The sequence below is a fragment of the Peromyscus californicus genome, unplaced genomic scaffold (assembly GCF_007827085.1).
Source record: "Peromyscus californicus insignis strain IS unplaced genomic scaffold, ASM782708v3 Scaffold_8__1_contigs__length_139910024, whole genome shotgun sequence".
In the NCBI taxonomy this organism is placed as follows: Eukaryota; Metazoa; Chordata; class Mammalia; order Rodentia; family Cricetidae; genus Peromyscus; species Peromyscus californicus.
Window position 1 is genome coordinate 41,454,886 of NW_026294606.1, and position 20,321 is coordinate 41,475,206.

At 40.1% G+C, this 20,321-nt stretch overlaps 1 protein-coding gene across 1 annotated transcript; it reads left to right on the forward strand.

The window, feature by feature from the left end:
• The first annotated feature begins 2,148 nt into the window (after nucleotides 1-2,148).
• LOC128104052 (putative olfactory receptor 2W6) lies at nucleotides 2,149-3,075 on the forward strand. Its single transcript, XM_052728801.1, has one exon. The coding sequence runs from the start codon at nucleotides 2,149-2,151 to the stop codon at nucleotides 3,073-3,075; it is 927 nt and encodes a 308-aa protein (XP_052584761.1).
• The last annotated feature ends 17,246 nt before the right edge of the window (nucleotides 3,076-20,321 follow it).

The following is a 20,321-nucleotide window of genomic DNA, read 5'->3' on the forward strand; positions in this document are numbered from 1 at the left end:
GGAAGGCTGGATATGTGGCCTAAATAGCAGCTAGACAGAAGATGGATACTACTGCTGTGTTCTATTGTGTGGCCTATTACTCTGTAATTTAACTAGCCTGGGTGATTGCATCATTGTACCTTTTCTTTTTATCACTTTACTCAAACTATAAGAAGAAGAAAGAAAAGGTCTTTACACATCTTCTGAAAGAAACTGGAATTCAATGCACAGAGAGTTGGGGACTTGATTTTCAGCCTGTCATTTAATAATCCTATTTTTTTGTTTTATAATCCTGGTTTTTTTTCATCTATATCAAATGCAGGACCACAACAAAAATCCCAGATAACAAGATAAAAATAAGAAAAAAAACATTAATGTGTGTTACTTCTGAATTGTTGGGGAAAGTTGAAAACAGGTGAGCCTAAAGGACTAAAGAATGGGGACACTGGTTTTGTTTTTTACTTTGGTATAGTTATCTGTGGAAAAATAAACTTACTAGAGGACCATCGATCTTAGAAGAATCAGCATAGCTGATAAAAAGCCCTCCAGCTCTGCTGCTGTTTTGTTCGTGGTTTACTGACTGAACACACTATGAGGAGGAGCCCTCCAGCTCGCACAACAGTCTGGATGTGCTGTAGTACCCACTTAGGAGTCCTCATTGTGTCATTCCTTCTGGTTACCAAAAAGCTGGCAGACTGAGGGTGAGAGCCACGTTTCCTTTGGGGGCAGCAGAGTCTGCACTCCTGCCTGACTCTGTCATCTGTCATCTTGGTGTCTTTACTCCAGTTCTGACTGTGTTATTTATGAATCACGCTCTCTTCATTTTGGGGACATATTGGGATCAATGTGTTTTAAAATTACTCCTTTCTAATTGCTTCTTTTTTTTTTTTGAGACAGGGTTTCTCTGTGTAACTGTGCCTGTCCTGGAGCTTGCTCTGTAGACCAGGATGGCCTTGAACTTAGAGATCTGCCTGCTTCTGCCTCCCAGGGCTGGGATTAAAGGCATGTTCCAGAAATGCCTGGCTCTAATCGCTCTTTATTTCTCACATTCTCCTTCACTTTCTCCCCATTCATCTCTCTTGCTGTTCTTCTCACTTCTACAATTGTTTGGTATTTCTAAGGTGAATAGAAGACAAAACACAGCCAAGTGGCTGTTTCATTTCTGGACAGATTATGCTCCCTAACCTTAGCAATTTAGGTTGCAAGATGTTGTTACTCACCAAAAAGTGAATGGTTGAGGTATCAGTTGGCAGACCTGAGATACTTAGCAGATGTAATTATACCTTACATATAAAAGGTAGTACAGACACTGTAAAGAAAAGCCTGTTCATACCTCATTAAGAAGACTGTCATCGCTCCTAAGACACTGTAAAGAAAAGCCTGTTCACACCTCATTAAGAAGACTGTCACAGGGCTGGAGAGATGGCTCAGCCGTTAAAGGCTAGGCTCACAACCAAAATATAAGAAGACTGTCACAGCTCCTAAGAGGCAGTAGTCGCCTGAATCTTGTGTTTTGTAAGACAAGTTCAGGTCTGAATTCAGTCCCAGTTGTCATCTTTTTAAAGGTCTACCTTTAAGACATGTAGAAGACCCCAGCTGGGGTCGTAACACATCTGCTTGCTTTGTTATATGGAGATTGGAAGAAAGGGGACTGTCTGCCTGTGTGTAAAACAGTTAGTTGAATTGTGGTAGCTACTTACAAATATGTTAGCAAGGAAGGATCTGATGTTAGAGTTAAAATACTTTGGTCTTACAAATCATTGGGAGAAATTTTCTCTTTAACAGAAGGTTGTAGCTGGATGCTGTGGTACTTGCCTATGATCTCAGTACTTGGAAGTGAAGACAGGAAGGTCAGGAGTTCAGTGTCAGTCGGCTACAGAGGAAGTATGAGGCTAATCTGGGCTACATGAGACTCTGTCTCCAAAAATTAATTAATTCAAATTAATAGGTGATTACGTCAAAATTTCCCAACATGAAATAATTTGTGTCAATGATGAACAGTCCTTACTTCTGGGTGGAGAGCTGTCTCCTGTGGATGACAATGTCAGACTGGGTGACTAATTGTCCCTCCCTGAATCCTGTTGCTGCAAGGTTTTTAGGAAATAGAGATTAACGGTTCCTCATTTGGTTCCTCCAGCTGCACAGATGTGACGATGTGAGGAAAGGGCAATGGAGAAGTCCAATGACAGCTCCGAGTACGGTTTCATCCTAGTGGGCTTCTCTGATCGCCCTCGCCTGGAGATGGTGCTCTTCATTGTCAATTTTACTCTGTATTCGGTGGCCGTGCTGGGGAACACAACCATAATCCTTGTGTGTATACTGGACCCCCGGCTTCACACCCCAATGTACTTCTTTCTGGCAAATCTTTCATTTCTGGATCTCTGCTTCAGTACCAGCTGCATCCCACAGATGCTGGTAAACCTCTGGGGCCCAGACAAGACCATCAGCTATGCTGGCTGTGTGGTCCAACTTTTCTCCTTCCTATCGGTCGGGGGCATAGAGTGCATCCTCCTAGCTGTGATGGCCTTCGACCGCTATGCTGCCGTTTGCAAACCTTTGCATTACATGGTCATTATGCACCCACAGCTGTGTGTGAGACTCGTGGCTCTGGCCTGGGGAAGTGGGCTCATCAATGCTATTGTCATGTCACCACTAACCATGACCCTGTCCCGATGCGGCCGCCGCAGAGTCAATCATTTCCTCTGTGAAATGCCAGCTCTGATCAAGATGGCCTGTGTGGATGCTCGCGCGGTGGAAATGCTGGCTTTCACCTTTGCCATCCTTATCGTCCTGCTGCCCCTCACGCTGATCCTTGTCTCCTACGGCTACATCGCTGCCGCTGTGCTGAGGATCAAGTCGGCCGCTGGGAGATGGAAAGCCTTCAACACCTGCAGCTCCCACATCACTGTAGTCTCCCTGTTCTATGGAAGCATCATCTATATGTATATGCAGCCCGGAAATAGTTCTTCCCAGGACCAAGGGAAATTTCTCACTCTCTTCTATAACCTGGTGACTCCCATGCTGAATCCGCTCATCTATACTTTAAGGAACAAAGAAGTTAAAGGGGCACTGAAGAAGGTCTGTGGGAGGCACTGACGGGCAGAAGTGAGTAATGAGGGACAAAGTCCCAAGCCTTTCTTCAGATTCATCTATTGTTTGCTTATAATAAACTCCGCTAATGTATTGGACACTCTGAAGTACTTTTTCGGTTTTGATTTTGTTGAGACCGTTTCATGTAACCCATGCTTTCTCCAGACTCACTAAATAGCCCAAGATGGCCTTGAACTCCTGATCCTCCTGCCTCCATCTCCCCAGTGCTGGGATTACAGGTCATAGCAGCATGCCAAGCTGACTAAATATACTGAACTCTATCCCAAGTCAGTGTGAATCAACCACAGCTACCATGATGTAGATAGATCTCAGCTCCTCAGAGAAAGCAGCTCAGTTATTATTCTGAGCTCTTCATTAATTAACAAAAAGAATAAATCCCATGAAAGTGAATAACTGATATAGATATAAAACAAGCACGTATTTAAAATTTATTCAAGTTAATCAATGAAAGGAGAGAGGTAATATTTAGTTTCAAAAAGTCAAACATTCAATGAATTTGTAAAAAATGAAGAAATGTTCAAATAAATGTGCAAATGGAGGCAAAGTTGGTTTCTATTGTAAAACAAGAAAGACAATCCCGTCATTCTCAGAAGGAAATAAATGATGTGTTCATTTTCTTTTTGGGGACTGGCATTGTGAATTCAAAGAGGGGAAGGAACCAATGGTCACCTTGAAGATGATCTGCCACCTGGGAAAGAGAAAACTAACAAGCAGCTCAGGGTGGAGCCCAGTGGTTAGAGCACTTGCCCAGTGTCCACAAAGGCCAAGGTTTGAGCCATTGCAATTTTTCTTAATACCCTGGGGGCAAGAAGAAGGAAAAACAAGAGAGGGAACTGGAATAAATGTTTGTGTTGGGTAGCCGGAATGGAGCATTTGGGGAGGCGGAAGGCGCGGCAGAGGGAACGGGGGGGGGGGGGGGGGGGGGGGCAGCTAGAGAGCAAAGGCAGTGAGTGCTAAGTGTCACGGTGAAATCCGTCTCTTTACATGCCAACTACAAAATTAACTGTAAAATGTCTTCTTGGCTTTGGGTAAAAAAAGACTTTTGAAAATAGGACATAAAAGGTACTCAGAATACACAGACAAAATGATAGAAGGAAGCTCAATCAAAATGTAGAACGTGTGCAGTAAGAGAGAGGGCTGAGAACACTCAACCTGAGAACCAGCTTCGGGGACATTCCTCAACACCACACACACACCCGATTTGTTAAAAAGCTATTGAAAATATCATGCAATATATTTTCACCCTCACTTCCTCCTAGATCCTCTCCACCTCCCTCCTCACCCAGCTTCATGTTGTCTCTCATCCTCTCTCTCAAAATCTGGAAAACAACAAAAAGTAAAAATCAAAACACACAATCAAACTTCAAAAAAATAATAAAATCAGTAAGGCAAAAATTAAAAAACTAAAGGAGTACACGCACATACAAACAAACAAACAGCAACCACAAAAAACAAACAAAGAAAGGAAAACCCCACAGAATCCATTTTGTGTTGGCCAGCCAGCTACTGCTGGGAATGGGGTGGCTACTGCCTGCCCTGGAGTGGATGATCTATTCAATGACATTCCATTGTAGAAAGCTGATTTTTCCTTTCCCAGCAGGTATAAATTGGTATAAATTGCAAACAGCTTCTTGGTTAGGGTGGGATCCCATGCCACTCCCACTCTCAGTGCTGTGGTTTTGTCTAGTTTTAACCTATGCAGGTCTTATGCATGCTGGTACAGTCTCTGTGAGTTCATACATGCCTCTGTCCTGTTGTGTGTGGAAGACTCTGTTTCTTGGAGTCATCCACCAGCTCTGGCTCTTACAGTATTTCTGCCTCTTCTTCTGAATAAATGCCTGAGCCTTGAGGGGAGGGATTTGATGAGAACACCCCATTTAGGGTTGAGTCCAAAGTGTCTCACTGTCTGTGCCTTGTACAATCATGGGTCTCTGTGTTAATTCCCATGCACTGCACAAAGAAGCTTCTCTGATGAGGGCTGAGTGGTGCTCTTCTCTATGAGTGTCATACATCATTAGGAGTCATTTTATTGCTATGTTCCTTTAGCAGAACAGGAATAGTAGATTTCCCACTAGGTCCATGACTTATTTAGTCTCAGGCTCTTGGTCATTTTACCAGTGTCATGTATGAGTTCCATCTCATGGAGTGGGTCTTACATTCATCAAAAGTGGTTGGTTACTCCCTCACATTTGTGCCACTATTACACCACTATGTCTTGCAGGAAGATCTCTGTTGTAGGTCAAGAAACTTGTATCTGGGAGAAACTGATGACTACCTTGCTCCTCTGGTAGTGTGTAAAGTATCTTGCAGCACCGTGAGTGTTAGTTGGTAGGGGTGAAGATTCTAGGTGAGCATCACACAGCTCAATTCTAAGTTGTATCTTCAGCGATAGAACTTTGCCATCAGATTATGGAGAGTAGCCCAGAGTCTTGGCAATAGTCTGCGATGTTTAGGAAGGGGTCCGTGGGACACCCTTTGGCCGGTGACTCAACAAGATATGACCCATTCCTGGTACTGGAGGTTTCGTTTGGTGGCATAAGATGTCTGCTTGGGGCATTGTCTCCCCCATTATTTAGTGACTTCATTTAAATTCCTTTTGTTTCATATGTACTTTGAGAAGCTTCTACAGTAGTAGGTTTCCAAACAGCTTTTCAAAAGGCCTTTAATTGTTAGTTGTCCCTCTCATATTCCCTTCTTTTCCCTACCCGCTCACCTCCCCTCCCCGTTTAACCCTTTTATTCTACTTTTCCCTTTATCTCTTTATAACACTATACTTTATTCCCCTTCCTTGGAAGATACCCTCCTCCCCCATGGTCCCTTACTAGCTATACAACCTCTGTGGTGATGCAGATTGAAACATACACATCTAAAGCCTAAGAGATAATATCACATAGAAGAGAAAACATGAAATATTTGTCTTTGGGGATCTGGTTTACCTCACCCAGAATGATTGTTTCTAGCTCCATCTATTTATCTGAAAATTTCATAATTTCATTTTTTCTTAATAGATGAGTAATATTCCATTATGTAAATGTACCATATTTCATTATCCATTCATCAATCTATTAATGAACATCTAGACTGTTTCCATCTCTGGCTGTTATGAATATACCAGCAAGCACATATAAAGGCGAGCCAATTAGAATAACACTTGACTTTTTTCTGGGGGTGGGTGGGTTCTGAGACAAGGTTTCACTATATAACAGTCCTGGTGGTCCAGAAACTTACTCCATAGACCAGGCTGGCCTCAAACTCACAGAGATCAACCTACCTCTGTCTCCCGAATGCTGGGATTAAAGGTATACACCACCACTACCTGGCTACACCTGACATTTTAAAGAATGATCTGAAAGAAAAAAAAAGTCTGAACAGATGTTCTACAATCTCTAAGAAACCATAGATACTATTTCAGACTACCATATCCAGTAAAACTATCAATCACAATCATAGGAGAAAGAAAAACATTTCATGCTAAAAATAAATTTAAGCAATTTATGTTCATCAGTCCATCCAGCTCTATAAAAGGCACTAGAAGAAAAGCATTCATCAGAAGATGAGGTTAACTAAACCCAAGAGGATACAAAGAGTAAACGATCCCAGAATAGTTAGTCAAAAGAGTTGGGGGAGGATGCCATAAGAATACAATAACAGGAATTAATAAACATTGCTTGTTAATAACTCTCAAAATTAATTATCTCAATTCTCCAATAAAAAACCATAGGCTTACACGTTGGATCAGAAAACAGGATTTATTTTTCTGCTGTATCCAAGAAATATACCTCACCATCAGGACAGACATCACCTCAGAGTTAAAGGAGAGAAAAAGGTATTCCAAGCAAATGTAACCAGGAAGCAAAAAGGTATAGTTACTTTATGTCTAATAAAACAGACATCAAACCAAAACTAATCAAAAACGGCAGTGAGGGATACTACATACTTATTAAAGGAAAAATTGAACAAAAGGATATTGTAATTCTAAACATTTATGCACCAAACACAAGGACTCCCGAGTTCATAAAAGAAACACCACTAGGGCTAAAATTACACACTGATTTTTAGCACAGGGATAGTGGGTGACTTCAATACCTCAATATTACCAATATATCATTTGAAAATAACTAAACAGAGAAATTCTGGAGTTAAATAATGACATGAATCAAATGGACCTAACAGACATCTATAGAACATCCCACGCAAACACAAAAGAACTTACTTTTTTCTCAGCAGCCCTCAGAACTTTCTCCAAAATTAACCACATGTTAGGATGTGAAGCAAATCTCAGCAGCTATTAAATACTGAAATAGCACCCTGACCTGAACCCTCTCTCTCCACCACGAACTAAGCTGGATATCAGCAACAGATGTGGCAGAAAACGTACAAGCTCGTGGAACTAAACAAGTCACTCCCGAAATTGGGTCAAGACAAAGACCAAGACGAAAACTAAAACCCTTTAGAATTGAACAAAAATGAGAACACAGCATATTCGAAGCTGTGGGGCACAGTGAAGGTAATTCTAAGAGTAAAGTTCATAGCCCTCAATGCCTACCTCAAAAGACTCAAGAAATTCCATACAACTGTTTTATTTTTTTAAGTCTCATGCCACAGAAGTGTAAGGACTCTGGCACTAATAAAAATAACAGAAATTATCAAAGGGATAAAGACTTGAAAAATAATATCTCTCTCCTCTCTCTCCTCTCTCTCTCTCTCTCTCTCTCTCTCTCTCTCTCTCTCTCTCTCTTTCTCCTCTCTCTCTCATATACACAAACATATGCACCTCAGTACTCATCAGAAAATGTAAATTTTCTTTTATTTAATTTCGTTGTTGTCTTTTCATTTTCTTTGTCATAAGAACTTTTCCCCCATTTATTAAACATAGATTCTTTTCTCATGCACTATAATCTGAATACAGTTTCCTCTTCCTCTACTCCTCCCAGTTCCTCTCTACCTCCTCTCTCATCTAGATCTACTCCCTTTCTGTGGAGTGAATAGGTTTCTAAGAGATAACAACAAAACATAGCAAAATAAAATAGAATAAGATAAAACAAAAACTACCATATCAAAGCTGGGTAAGTCAAGCCAACAGAAAAATAAAAGAGCCCCAAGAGAAGACATAAGAATCAGAGACCCACTTGTTGACATATTCAGGAGTCTCATAAAAGTACTAAACTGAAAGCTATAGCATATAAGCAAAGGACCCACTGTACACCCCTGTAGGTCCTGTGATTGCTGCTTCAGGCTATGTGAGTACATCTGAGTTTTGTTCAGTTGTTTTAGAGGGCTTTGTTTCCCTTGCATCCTCTGCCCTCTTTGTCTTCCCCCACTCCTTCTGTCTCCTATTCCACAGAGTTCTCTGAGGGGAGGAATTTGATGGAAGAGTATCATTTAGAGCTATATGTTCCAAGGAGATATACATATATATCTTATGTATGTATGTATAATGTCTGGCTGTAGGTCTCTGTATTTGTTACCATCCACTGTAAGGAAGACTCTCTGGTGATGGTCGAATAAGGAACTGATCTACTAGTATAGCAGAACATCATTAGGAGTCTTTTATTGTCACCAGTAAAATTTTTCCCCAGACCAGTAGCATTTGGTTTTACCCTAAGTCTCTTGGATAGCTAGTCTCTGGTTCTTTGTTACCCAAGAATGGGTTCCATCAAATGGAGTGGGCCTTAAGTCAATTCAGACATTGGTTGGTTACTCCCATAAAGTTTGTACCATCATTGCCTTAGCATATTTCACAGGCAAGACAGACTGTAGATCAATGGTTTTATGGTTGGTTTGGTGTTTACAATTCTCCTTTGGTAACCTGCAGGCTAACTTTCCAGGTCCTAGACACTAGAACATGGGGATGAAGGTTTTATGTAGACACCAGTTCTACCACTCCATGTTCAACGAGTTGTGTGGGTGTTATCTTCAGCAATGGGGCCTTCTTGTCAGTTTGAGGAGAGCAACCTATTGTCTTGGAAACAGCCTGGTTATTGGGGATTTCCATGAGACCTTTTCAACCAACAAATCAATTGGATGAAACCCAATCCCGGCACTGAAAGCTTCATTTGGTAACAAAAGATGGCTAATTGGGATTCCATCTCCCTCACTATTTGGAGACTTCATTGGGGTTGCCTTCATATATTATAAGAAGTTTCCACTGCTCTAGTTTTCAAAACCACCCTTAAATGCTCTTCAATTCTAGTTTCTCACCCCTCATTCCCTCCCTCAATCCTATCTCCCTTGCCCCTTCCAACCTGATCCTCCCATTGTTTTCCCTGCCCTCCCCAACTCTAGCCCACCCATAATATCTATTCTATTTCCCCTTCCCATAGAAGTCCATGTGCCCCACCTAGTCCCTTCCTCTATACCTAACTTCTCTGGGTCTATGGATTATAGCTTATTTAACATTTATTTAATGGCTAATATCCAGATGTAAGCAGATATATACATTTATCTTTCTGGGTCTAGGTTATCTCACTCAGAATGATTTTTTTCTAGTTCCATCCATTTGCCTGCAAATTTCATGATGTCATTTTTTAATTTTTTACTTTATCTGTTGAGGGACATCTAGGTTGTTTCCAATTTCTGGCTATTATGAATATAGCAGCAATGAATATGGTTGAGCAAGTGTCTCTGTGGTAGGATGAAACATCCTTGGATATATGCCCAAGAGTTGTATAGCTGGATCTTGTGTTAGATCAATTCCCATCTTTCTGAAGAACCACCATACTGACTTCCATAGTGGCTGTACGAGTTTGCACTTCCACCAGCACTTTCCCCTTGCTCCACAATCTTACCAGCACGGGCTGGTATTATTATCTTAGCCATCCTGAAAGGTATAGGATGGACTCTCAAAGTAGTTTTGATTTACATTTCCCTGATGACTAAAGATGCTGAACATTTCTCTAAGTGCTTCTCAGCCATTTGAGTTTCTTCTACTGAGAATTCTCTATTTAGAACCATATCCCAGTTGTTAATTAGGGGGTTTTTTTTGATAGCAAGTTTTTTTAGTTCTTTATGTATTTTTGATATTATTCCTCTATCAAATGTGAAATAGGTAAAAACCTTTTCCTATCTTGTGTACTGCCACTTTGTCTGAATGATGTGTCTTTTGTTGTGCAGAAGTTTTCAGTTTTGTGAGGTCCCATTTATTAATTGTTGATTGTAGTGCCTGTGTTATCAGTATTCTGTTCAGAGAGTCTTCCCCTGTGCCAGTGAGTTCAAAGCTCTTCCCCGCTTTCTCTTCTATCAGGTTCAGTGTACCTGGTTTTATATTGAGGTCTTTGATCCATTTAGAGTTGAGTTTTTTGCAGGGTGATATGTGTGGATCTATTTATATTCTACATGCAGCCATCCAGTTTCACTATAACCATTTGTTGGAGGTGCTGGTTTTTTTTTTCCAGTGTGCATTTATAGCTTCTTTACCAGAAAATCAGGTATCTGTATGTGAGTTTGTCTGGATCATCAATTCAATTCCATTTATCAATGTGTCTATTTTTATGCCTACACCATGCTGTTTTTATTATTATAGCTATATAGTATAACTTGAGAACAGAAATGGTGAGACCTCCCCACTTCTTTTATTGTTTTGAATTATTTTAGCTATCCTAGATTTTTTGTGTTTCCATATGGGGTTGAGAATTGTCTTTTCAAGATCTGTGAAGAACTGTGCTGGAATTTTGGTGGGGATTGCATTGAATCAATGGATTGATTCTGACAGGATGGCTATTTTTACTATGTTAATCCTACTGATCCATGAGCACAGGAAATCTTTCCATCTTCTGATATATTCTTCAACTTCTGTCTTCAAAGACTTGAAGTTTTATCATACAAGTCTTTCATTTGCTTGGTTAAAGTTACCTTAAGATATTTTATATTATTTGGCCAATTGTGAAAGATATTGTTTCCCTGATTTTTTTCTTAGTCTGTCATTTGTATGTAGGAGAGCTACTGATTTTTGTGGATTAATTTTGTATCCAGCTACTTTGCTGAAAGAGTTTATCAGCTATGGGAGTTTGCTGTTAGAATTCTTAGGGTCACTTATGTATACTATCATACTATCTGCCAATATACTTGACTTCTTCCTTTAGTTGCCTTATTGCTCTAGATAAGACTTCAAGAATTTGTTGATCTTCTTAATTTTCTCAAAGAACCAACTCTTTGTTTCATTGATTCTTTGTATTGTTCCTTCCCTATCTCTTCTGATTAGTTTTGGTTTGAAGTCTATTTTGTTAGATATGAAAATGGCTACACTAGCTTGTTTCTTAGATTCATTTGCTTAGAATAAATTTTTCTAACCCTTGACCCTGAAGTAATGTCTATCTTTGATATGAGGTGTGTTTCTTGGATGAAGCAAAAGGATAGGTCCTATTTTCACATCTATTCTGTTAGTCTGTGTCTTTTATTTGGGAATTGAGACCATTGATATTAAGAGATATCAGTGACCAATGACTGTTGATTCCTATTATTTCAATGTTGTTATTGATGGTGATGGTGGTGGTGGTGGTGGTGATTTTTTTTTTTTTTTTTTTTTTTTTTTGTGTGTGTGTGTGTGTGTGTGTGTGTGTGTGTTTCCCTTCCTTTGGTGGTCTGGGGTTATTTATTCTCTTTGTTATCATGGTTGTAGTTAACCTCCTTAAGTTGGAATTTTTCCTTCTAGCACCTTCTGTATGGCTGGATTTGTAGATAAATATTGCTTAAATTTGGTTTTAACATGGACTATTTTATTTTCTCTGTCTATGATGACTAAAAGTTTTGCTGGGCATAATAGCTGGAGTTGGCATCTATGGTCTCTTAGAGTCTGCAGCACATCTGTCCTGGACCTTCTGGCTCTTAGATTTTCCATTGAGAAGTCAGTATAATTCTAATAGGTCTGCCTTTACATGTTATTTGGCTTTTCCCTTACAGCTTTTAATATTCTTTCTTTGTTCTATATGTTTAGTGTTTTTATTATTATGTGCCAGGGGAATTTTCTTTTCTTATCTAGTCTATTTGGTATTCTGTATGCTTCTTGTACCTTTATAGGTACGTCCTTCTTTAGATTAGGATATTTTTCTTCTATTTGTTAAAAATATTTTCTGGGCCTTTGAGCTGGATTTCTTTTCCTTCTTTTATTCCTTTGTTTGTTTGTTTTTCGAGACAGGGTTTCTCTGTGTAATGCTGACTGTTCTGGAACTCACTCTGTAGACCAGCTGGCCTCGAAATCAGAGATCTGCCTGCCGCTGCCTTCCAAGTACTGGGTTTAAAGGTGTGCACCATCACTAACTGGCTAATTCCTATTATTCTTAGATATGGTCTTTTCATAGTGTCCCAGGTTTCCTGGATGTTTTCTGTCAGGAAAGTTTTTATTTACCATTTTCTTTGACTGATGTATCCATTGTTTTTCTATCATATAGTACATGCCTGAGATTCTCTCTTCCATTTCTTGCGTTCTGTTGGTCAAGTTCCTGCTCAAAATCCCAAACTTTTCATTTCCAGAATTCCCTCGGTTCAGTTCTTCTTCCTTGATTCTGCTTCCATCTTCCGGTCTCGGACAGTTTCACTCACTTCCTCACACTGTCTCTTTGTGATCTCCTGGATTTCTCTAGGAGATTTATTCACCGACTCACACTGTCTCTTTGTGATCTCCTGGATTTCTCTAGGAGATTTATTCACTTCCTCACACTGTCTCTTTGTGATCTCCTGGATTTCTCTAGGAGATTTATTCACTTCCTCACACTGTCTCTTTGTGATCTCCTGGATTTCTCTAGGAGATTTATTCATTTCCTCACACTGTCTCTTTGTGATCTCCTGGATTTCTCTAGATTTATTCATTTCCTCACACTGTCTCTTTGTGATCTCCTGGATTTCTTTAAGGGATTTATTCATTTCCTCTTTAAGGTGCTCTATGATCTTCAGACAGGCTATTTTAGAGTCTTTTTCTTGGGCTTTAGCTATGTTGGACTATTCAGTGCCTACTGTGGTAGGGTTGCTGGGCTCCAGGAGAACATATTTTCCTGGCTGTTATTGATTGATTGTTTTTACGTTAACATCTAGGCATCTGGGATTGGGATGATTACAGGTCTGGTGATGATACCTGTTTTGTCTCTGTTGGGTAAGTGTTTTCTTCCTTGGTTTCTGCTTCCTCCCTGGACTTCAGGAGAGTGGGGTGGCTATGTGGTGCCTGGTAGAAACTTTTCTGTGGACCTGTTTCCCTGGCCTGCTCAGTTGATGTGTCGCAGGGTATGCCTGCAGGTATTGGAGGCTAGGATAACGGGATGAGTTTGGGTAATGAAGGTTGGAGGAGATCTGTGTGATTCACTGGGGATGGAGTCAGAGAGGACAGGGAGGCAGCAGCAGGTTTTCTGCTATAGAGATGGGGATGAGGCTGGGCAGGGGAAGGAGGTCTGGAAGAGCAGAAGGAGAGATGTGGTTGCAGGTGTGGCCCTTGGTTTATCAGGGGTTGCCTGCTTGGGTCAGGGCCTCAGACAAAGCAATAAGTGGGGGAAGGAAGGTTAGAAGGGGAAGATCTGTGAGATCCACAGGAGATAGAAACAGGGGGGCAGGGAAGGCTACCACAGGTGTTCTGCTGCCGAGCTGGGGATGAGACTGGGGGATTGAATCTGTAGGAATGGAGGGAGAAGCGAAGATCAGCAGGCAGTCTACCTGGTGTTCTCAGGAAATGTAAATTTTCTGCTCGTAATAAAACTATGCACAATGACTAAAACCACAAGCACTGACAATACCAAATGATGAAAATGTGTAAGGCCTTAAGCTCGCTTGAGTTGCTGGTGGGCATTAAATTAGTATTTGGGGAAGCTGTTTAGTAGTTTCATAGTTATTTATACAAAACTAAATATTGAGCATAGCAGAATCTATCGGCTTGTGGTAGTTTGAATAAGAATGGCTTCACAGGCTTGTGTGTTTAGTGGGAAGGATGAGAAGGCGTGGTCTTGTTGGAGGAGACATGGCCTTTGTGGAGGAGGTGCATCCCTGGGTGGGTATGGGAGGGGTGAGGTTTTAAAGACCTATGCTATTCTTGGTCTCCTCTCTCTCTCTCTCTCTCTCTCTCTCTCTCTCTCTCTCTCTCTCTCTTCTATGCTATTCTTGGTCTCCTCTCTCTCTCTCTCCCTCTCTCTCTCTCTCTCTCTCTCTCTCTCTCTCTCTCTCTCTCTCTCTCTCTCTTCCTTGTGGTTGTTGTCTCAACATGTAAGCCTTCAGCTACTGTACCAGTGTGATGTCTACCTGATGCCGTGCTCCCAGCATTGATGGTCATAGACTCTACTACCCTCTGGAACTGGGAAATCCAAATTAAATTCATTCTTTTATAAGTTGCCTTGGTTGTGGTATCTCTTCATAGCAACAGAAAGTAACTAAAACATGGACTTACTACAGAAATGATGAATACTTCTAGACAGTGTTACAGAGTCTCAAAACAGAGAACTCGGGAAAGGTTTTTTTTTAAGTTATGAACAAAATGAATGATAATAAGGTGGATTTTGCAGGACAGGGAACAGGTTGAGTTACGCAGAGCTTATCATTTACTCACTCTGAATTGGTAGAACAGCAAAAAACTCTTTCAAAGCCTTGACAAGGACACTGTTTAGTTACTGTTTCCTGGAGCAAGCAATGAAATTATTATGCTGATGTCCAAATTAATTAAAGTTGAGTTGGAAAAAACATATATGTCACCAGTGAAATGTAGGGTCAGGAAATTATGTTGGTTTCATAATGATTTTTTTTAATACAGCCGCCTTTAAATGTCACTTGTTTCTCATTGTGAGAAATTATCCATCTTAGTATTAAGAGTTGAATATGGTTTGTTCTCTTTAAGCTCCTATTTAATTTGTTTGTTTGCTTGCTTGGCTGCTTGCTACAGATTCTCTCTGTATCCCAGGCCTTCCCAAACACTATGTAACAGAGGCTGACTTTGAACTCTTGATCTTTGCAAGTTCACCTGCCAAATACTGATATTAGTCATATGCCACTACACCTGGCCACATATTGAAATTTAATCTGCATTATGACATAGTAAGAGGTGGGACCGTGTAAAACCTCTAAGGCTTACAGGTTTGCCTCCAGGAATATACAAACCCATTCACATGATTAATAAATCAATGTGTTGATAGGTTATCTTGGGAATTTCAAAATTCAATTTGTCCAGGTCTCAGGCACTGTCATGTGATACCTGTCACTACCTTGACTCTGCCTCAAAGAAAGCCATCACCAGATGTAGCCCCTTGTTCTTAGACCCGATCCATAATCCAAAATAAACCTATTTTCTTGCCTAGTGTGTGGTAGTGTGCTATTAACAGCAGAAAACAGAGTATACAGTAGATGAGAATTTTAAAAATCTATACATTTCATATCTCACTACAGCCTGTTCACACAGGTTCAGCAATGACAATCTAATCATGCCCGCATGCACCTAATAGAATGGTACCAAAATGTCCAGCATGCTTATGCTTTCTGTTTGGCAGATGAAAGGTATTGACATTAAAGAGTTATAGTAACTTTTTACTCAGCTAGATGAACTATTTGGTGGTAGCCAGCAGAAGCCCTACAATTTCCATTCTTCTCATTTCCTCTGCTTTCATTTACATAATCTCATAAATGTTATTTTCCAAATTGCTATTCCATTGACTTAAAAATGTCCAAAGTATTTCACTACTTTGATGTTAATTTTATAATCCAATAAATGTTAATTATTAGAAACTACTAGACATCCAATGGAGAACAGTTAACATATACTTTGCTTTCTTAGAATTCCTAGAGGCATGTGGGAAAAGACAATAAACAAGATTTGCACATGGATGCACAATCGCAACTCGCCATAACTGCAACAAGCAAGCACTGGGAACACACTTCAGGGTACTACAGGTAGGAACGGCTCTATGCCCTTCATTGATGAAATCATTTAATATTCACAAAATAACTGGTGTATGGTTGCCCTTTCTATCATTATTAATCTTGAAGATGAGAAAGACTGGATAGACAGAGTCTCCACAGTTAAGAGCATTGATTTGTTCTGTCATGAAGACCAGAGTTCAGATCTCAACACCCACATTAGGCATCTCACAAGCGCCCATGACTCCAGCTCCAAGGGATCTGTTGCCCTGCTCTGGACTCTAGGGGCACACATGCATACATTTGCACATACCCTCACAGACACACACACACAAATAAAATAAAATAAATCTTTTAAAAATAATTTGTTGTCTCTTTTTACCACCATGAGAAAACACAACAAACAGATATCTGTGTATAAGTCAGGAAAACTCTTTGTCTTGGGACTCTTATTCTGACTGCCCCTGGTCTCCCTGATCCTTGGAATCACCGTTGAAAGGATTTTGAGACACAGAGCATGAGTAGACAGAAGGATGTCAAGGGCTGAGAGTGGACACTATCTGATCTACATCTTAGGCTAGCTTCATCTGATTTTTAAACCTCTAAAACAAGCATCTTTTCCTGAGGGAGTTCATCCATCAAGGAGATTGACATGCCTATTTGTTTAGACTCCTCTAGGAAGGGCAATGATGATGTCTTTGTTCTTTAAGACTTAAGACTCCCAGAGCCAAGCTTAGATAGTTACCCATTAATCACCTTTCAGGGGGCTCAAGATGCACATCTCCTCTGAGGGCCAAAGATAGGATTCAGGAATCATTCCTCTGAGTGTAATACAAGATAGTGAAAGTCAAAATTATCCTCATCTACATAAAACATGTTAATAAGTTGATGTAATACATGCTAAAATCCACAAAGTTTTTACCTCATGTAGTATCAAGTGTGATTACAGTGCAGGATAGATGAAGCCAAAATTATCCTAATTTACATTAAATATTAATAATCCCCACAGTTCTCATCCTGCTTTATCATGTGACCATAGCACAGGCTAGCTGAAGTCTAACTTGTCCTAATCTACATCAAGCCGGATGCATTTTCCTTATTCAGAGTCCTGTGTGCTTTGAAAAGACAAGATATTTGCTCTACAAATATCCAAAATGCAATAATGTAATAACAAAGATTCAATATTACACATTACCTTACTCGGGGCTACACTTAAAAATGAGTTCCTGGTTCAGGGCAATTCTCAATTCACTATGGGCTTCCTGCTTTCAGTAGGGCTTGGCTTCTGATTACATCTCAGTTCTGTGCTCTGCATGATTCTTGTCCATTTTTATCCTGGTTCACAGCAACACCTCTTTACTAATGGCACCCTGTCGTAGAATATTATTTTAAGGTGTGTTATTTTTGTTTATGCTGCATTTGTTTAACTCTGTGAAGCTGTGTTACTGTGCCTGTCTAAAACACCTGATGGTCTAATAAAGAACTAAATGGCCAATAGTGAGGTAGGAGAAAGGATAGGTAGGGCTGGCAGGCAGAGAGAATTGAAATAGAAAGAGAACTCTGAGAGGAAAAAGAAGGAGCTAGAGAAGGAGGAGGACCCAGGGGCCAGCCAACCAGCCACCTAGCCAGCCATGGAGTCAGAGTGAAAGTAAGATTGTAGAAGTAAGAAAAGGTAAAAGCCCAGAGACAAAAGATAGATGAGGTCATTTGAGTTAAGAAAAGCTGATTAGAAACAAGTCAAGTTAAGGCCAGGCATTTGTAATTAAGAATAAGCTCCCATGTGTGATTTATTTGGGAGCTGGATGGCAGGACCCTCAAAAGAGTACGAAAACAAAAAAACAACATTTTAGCATACCAACGTGGTGCTCAAATTTCCATAGGGCCTGAGAAAACTTAAAAAGTAAAAGGACACAGCTCCTTTAAGAGGGGTTGCTGGCAGGGCAGCACTAAATAAAAATGGCAGGCTAAGTAAAAAAAACGCTTGTGGAAGCTCAGGTACTGGCTTTCATAGCTAGAAAGATTTAATGCAGTTCTCAGCATGGACCTCCAAACCACACCACAAGTTTCATGCTTGATTTTCATGCCCCAAGAAGTGGACGGAGCCACCTGCCAAAGCTTGGGGCAGAGGTCCATGCTGCTTAGCAGTTTAAAGTTTGTTCATGCAGTCAAGAAGACTAAAAGATACTCAATAAAAGAGGTCAGATGGAAAAAACCTCTGAACAGGTTACAGTGTGTTTAACAATGTGAGTAGGCTAAAGAAAAGAAAAAGGGTACAGTCATAGAAAGAAATGAATAGTTTAAAAATAATAATAAAGTCTTTAAAGAGAGAGTAAAAGTAATATAAAAGAAAAAAGCCACCTCAGATGAAAAATACATAGGGAGTCTGGATCCTATATGTTATTGTGTTGATTTTAAATTTTTTGAATGTTGAAAAGCAAAGGACAGCTGCAAAGAGACCTGGAATTGAAAGAGGAACTGTTTAAATAAACCAGCCTATGTACTTTAGGAATGCCTTAACTTTTAAAAAGTCAAAAAATATATTTGTCAAATGGAAATCAAAAATGCTTTGGAGTTTTGTCCCCACAGGAGATGAGAGGCTGTGGATTCCTTCAGGAATAATATGGATCAGATGTGATGAAGGGAGACCTCCTGATATCTAGATAGACAGGTGATATCTATCAACGAAGGTTATAGCTGGTTTTCCCAGGACTTGGCCATTATCTCGAATTTTCTCTCTGGGACCCTAAAGATACTTAGTCCACAGAAAGCAGGAAGCAGTATGGAGAAAACTGTCCACATTCCCAAGAGTTGGGGATGTGGGTGGTTTTTGGTTATTTGGTGGGTTATGGATGTTTGTTATCATTCAGGGGAATATAGAACATTGATACAAATTTAAAGTTATTTTGTTACATTGTATATATGTTTCTACACTTGTTTAAAGGATTTTTGTATATTGATAAAAATTTAAGATTTTTTTGTTACAACATATTGTATGTATGTTTCTATTTTTGTTTGAGGTATTATGCCTATGTAGTTCATTTGGAAATGTAGGGTGAAGTTCTAGTTTTTGAAAGCTATTATTATAAATTACATAGAACAATCAAGAAACATAGGTCAGTAGTTAGTCATTTATAATGATCAAATTTGTAGATATGTTAGGTATGTTTTCTAGGTTAAATAGATATATTTTAGATAGATAGTCTTCAAGTACTTCAAAGACCTATAGAACATTGTTGTTGGGGAGGTTTGCTCTTTTACTTTTGGGGGCCTGCCACCCAGCTCCAAAATAAATCACACACGGAGGCTTATTATTAATTATGAATGCCTGGTCTTAGCTTGGCATAGTTTCTAGGCAGCTTTTCTTTACTTTACATTATCCTGTATACCTTTTGCCTCTGGGCTTTTTCTTTTCTATTCCTGTATACCTTTCTTTGTTTCTTACTCAGCAGCTGGCTGTGTAGCTGGGTGGCTGGTCCCTGGAGTCCTCCTGCTCTTCCCCTGGCTCCTTCTTCTCTCTTTTCCCCAGATTTCTTCCTCTGTATATTCTCTCTGCCTGCCAGCTCTGCCTGTCCTTTCTCCTTCCTTGCTATTGGCCAGTTCTTTATAAGACCTTCAGGTATTTTACACAGCCACAGTAATACAGCTTTGCAGAATTAAACAAAAGCAACATAAACAAAAGTAACACATCTTACAATAATATTCCCCAACAGAATATGGAATTTAAAATGTTTTGTTAACTTAAAGTTTTTTGTAACAATGAGGCACATCTGCTGTGGAGGCCCAAATTACTCAGGGTCAGAGAATCTGAGCTTGCTTTACCCAGCAGAGCTGCGTAATGGAATGATTTGACCACAGGCATGTGTACCAGGTTTTTGGAAGGATCTACACTTGGCTATACAGTGAGCTTTGATCTAGCAAGGGGGAGGTCTTTTGCCCTGCCCCTTGGCCTTGTTATGAAAAGCCTTTTTGAATAAATGGAAAAGGCTGTTGGGTATTGACCCAGGTCCTCCTGAAGCTATCCTGCATTTCTGTCTTTCTCCTCTTTGCTTACTTTCTATCTAATATTTTCTTATCCCTCTCTCTTCCTCATAGGAACCCTGGAAAAGGTAGGAGCTGGCCTCCCACAATCTGCTCTTGGCAGCACCAATTTACTTCAGAGAAGATGATGGGCATTGAAAAAACTGCTTATGGAGTTTGCTTTCATTGTGGCAAGGTTAGCCACTGGGCAAAGAAACTGTTCTTTCTTTTGACTGCTGACAATGTTCTGTGAAGACTGGACATGCAGGACACACAGGAAAAAGCCAGCTGAACTTCACGAAAACAAGGCAGGACAATTCAAAATTCCTGCTTCATAGAAAAGTCTGCCAGATACTCTAGGCCTGTATGCTGAAGATGGATGCCCCAATGTTGCAGAG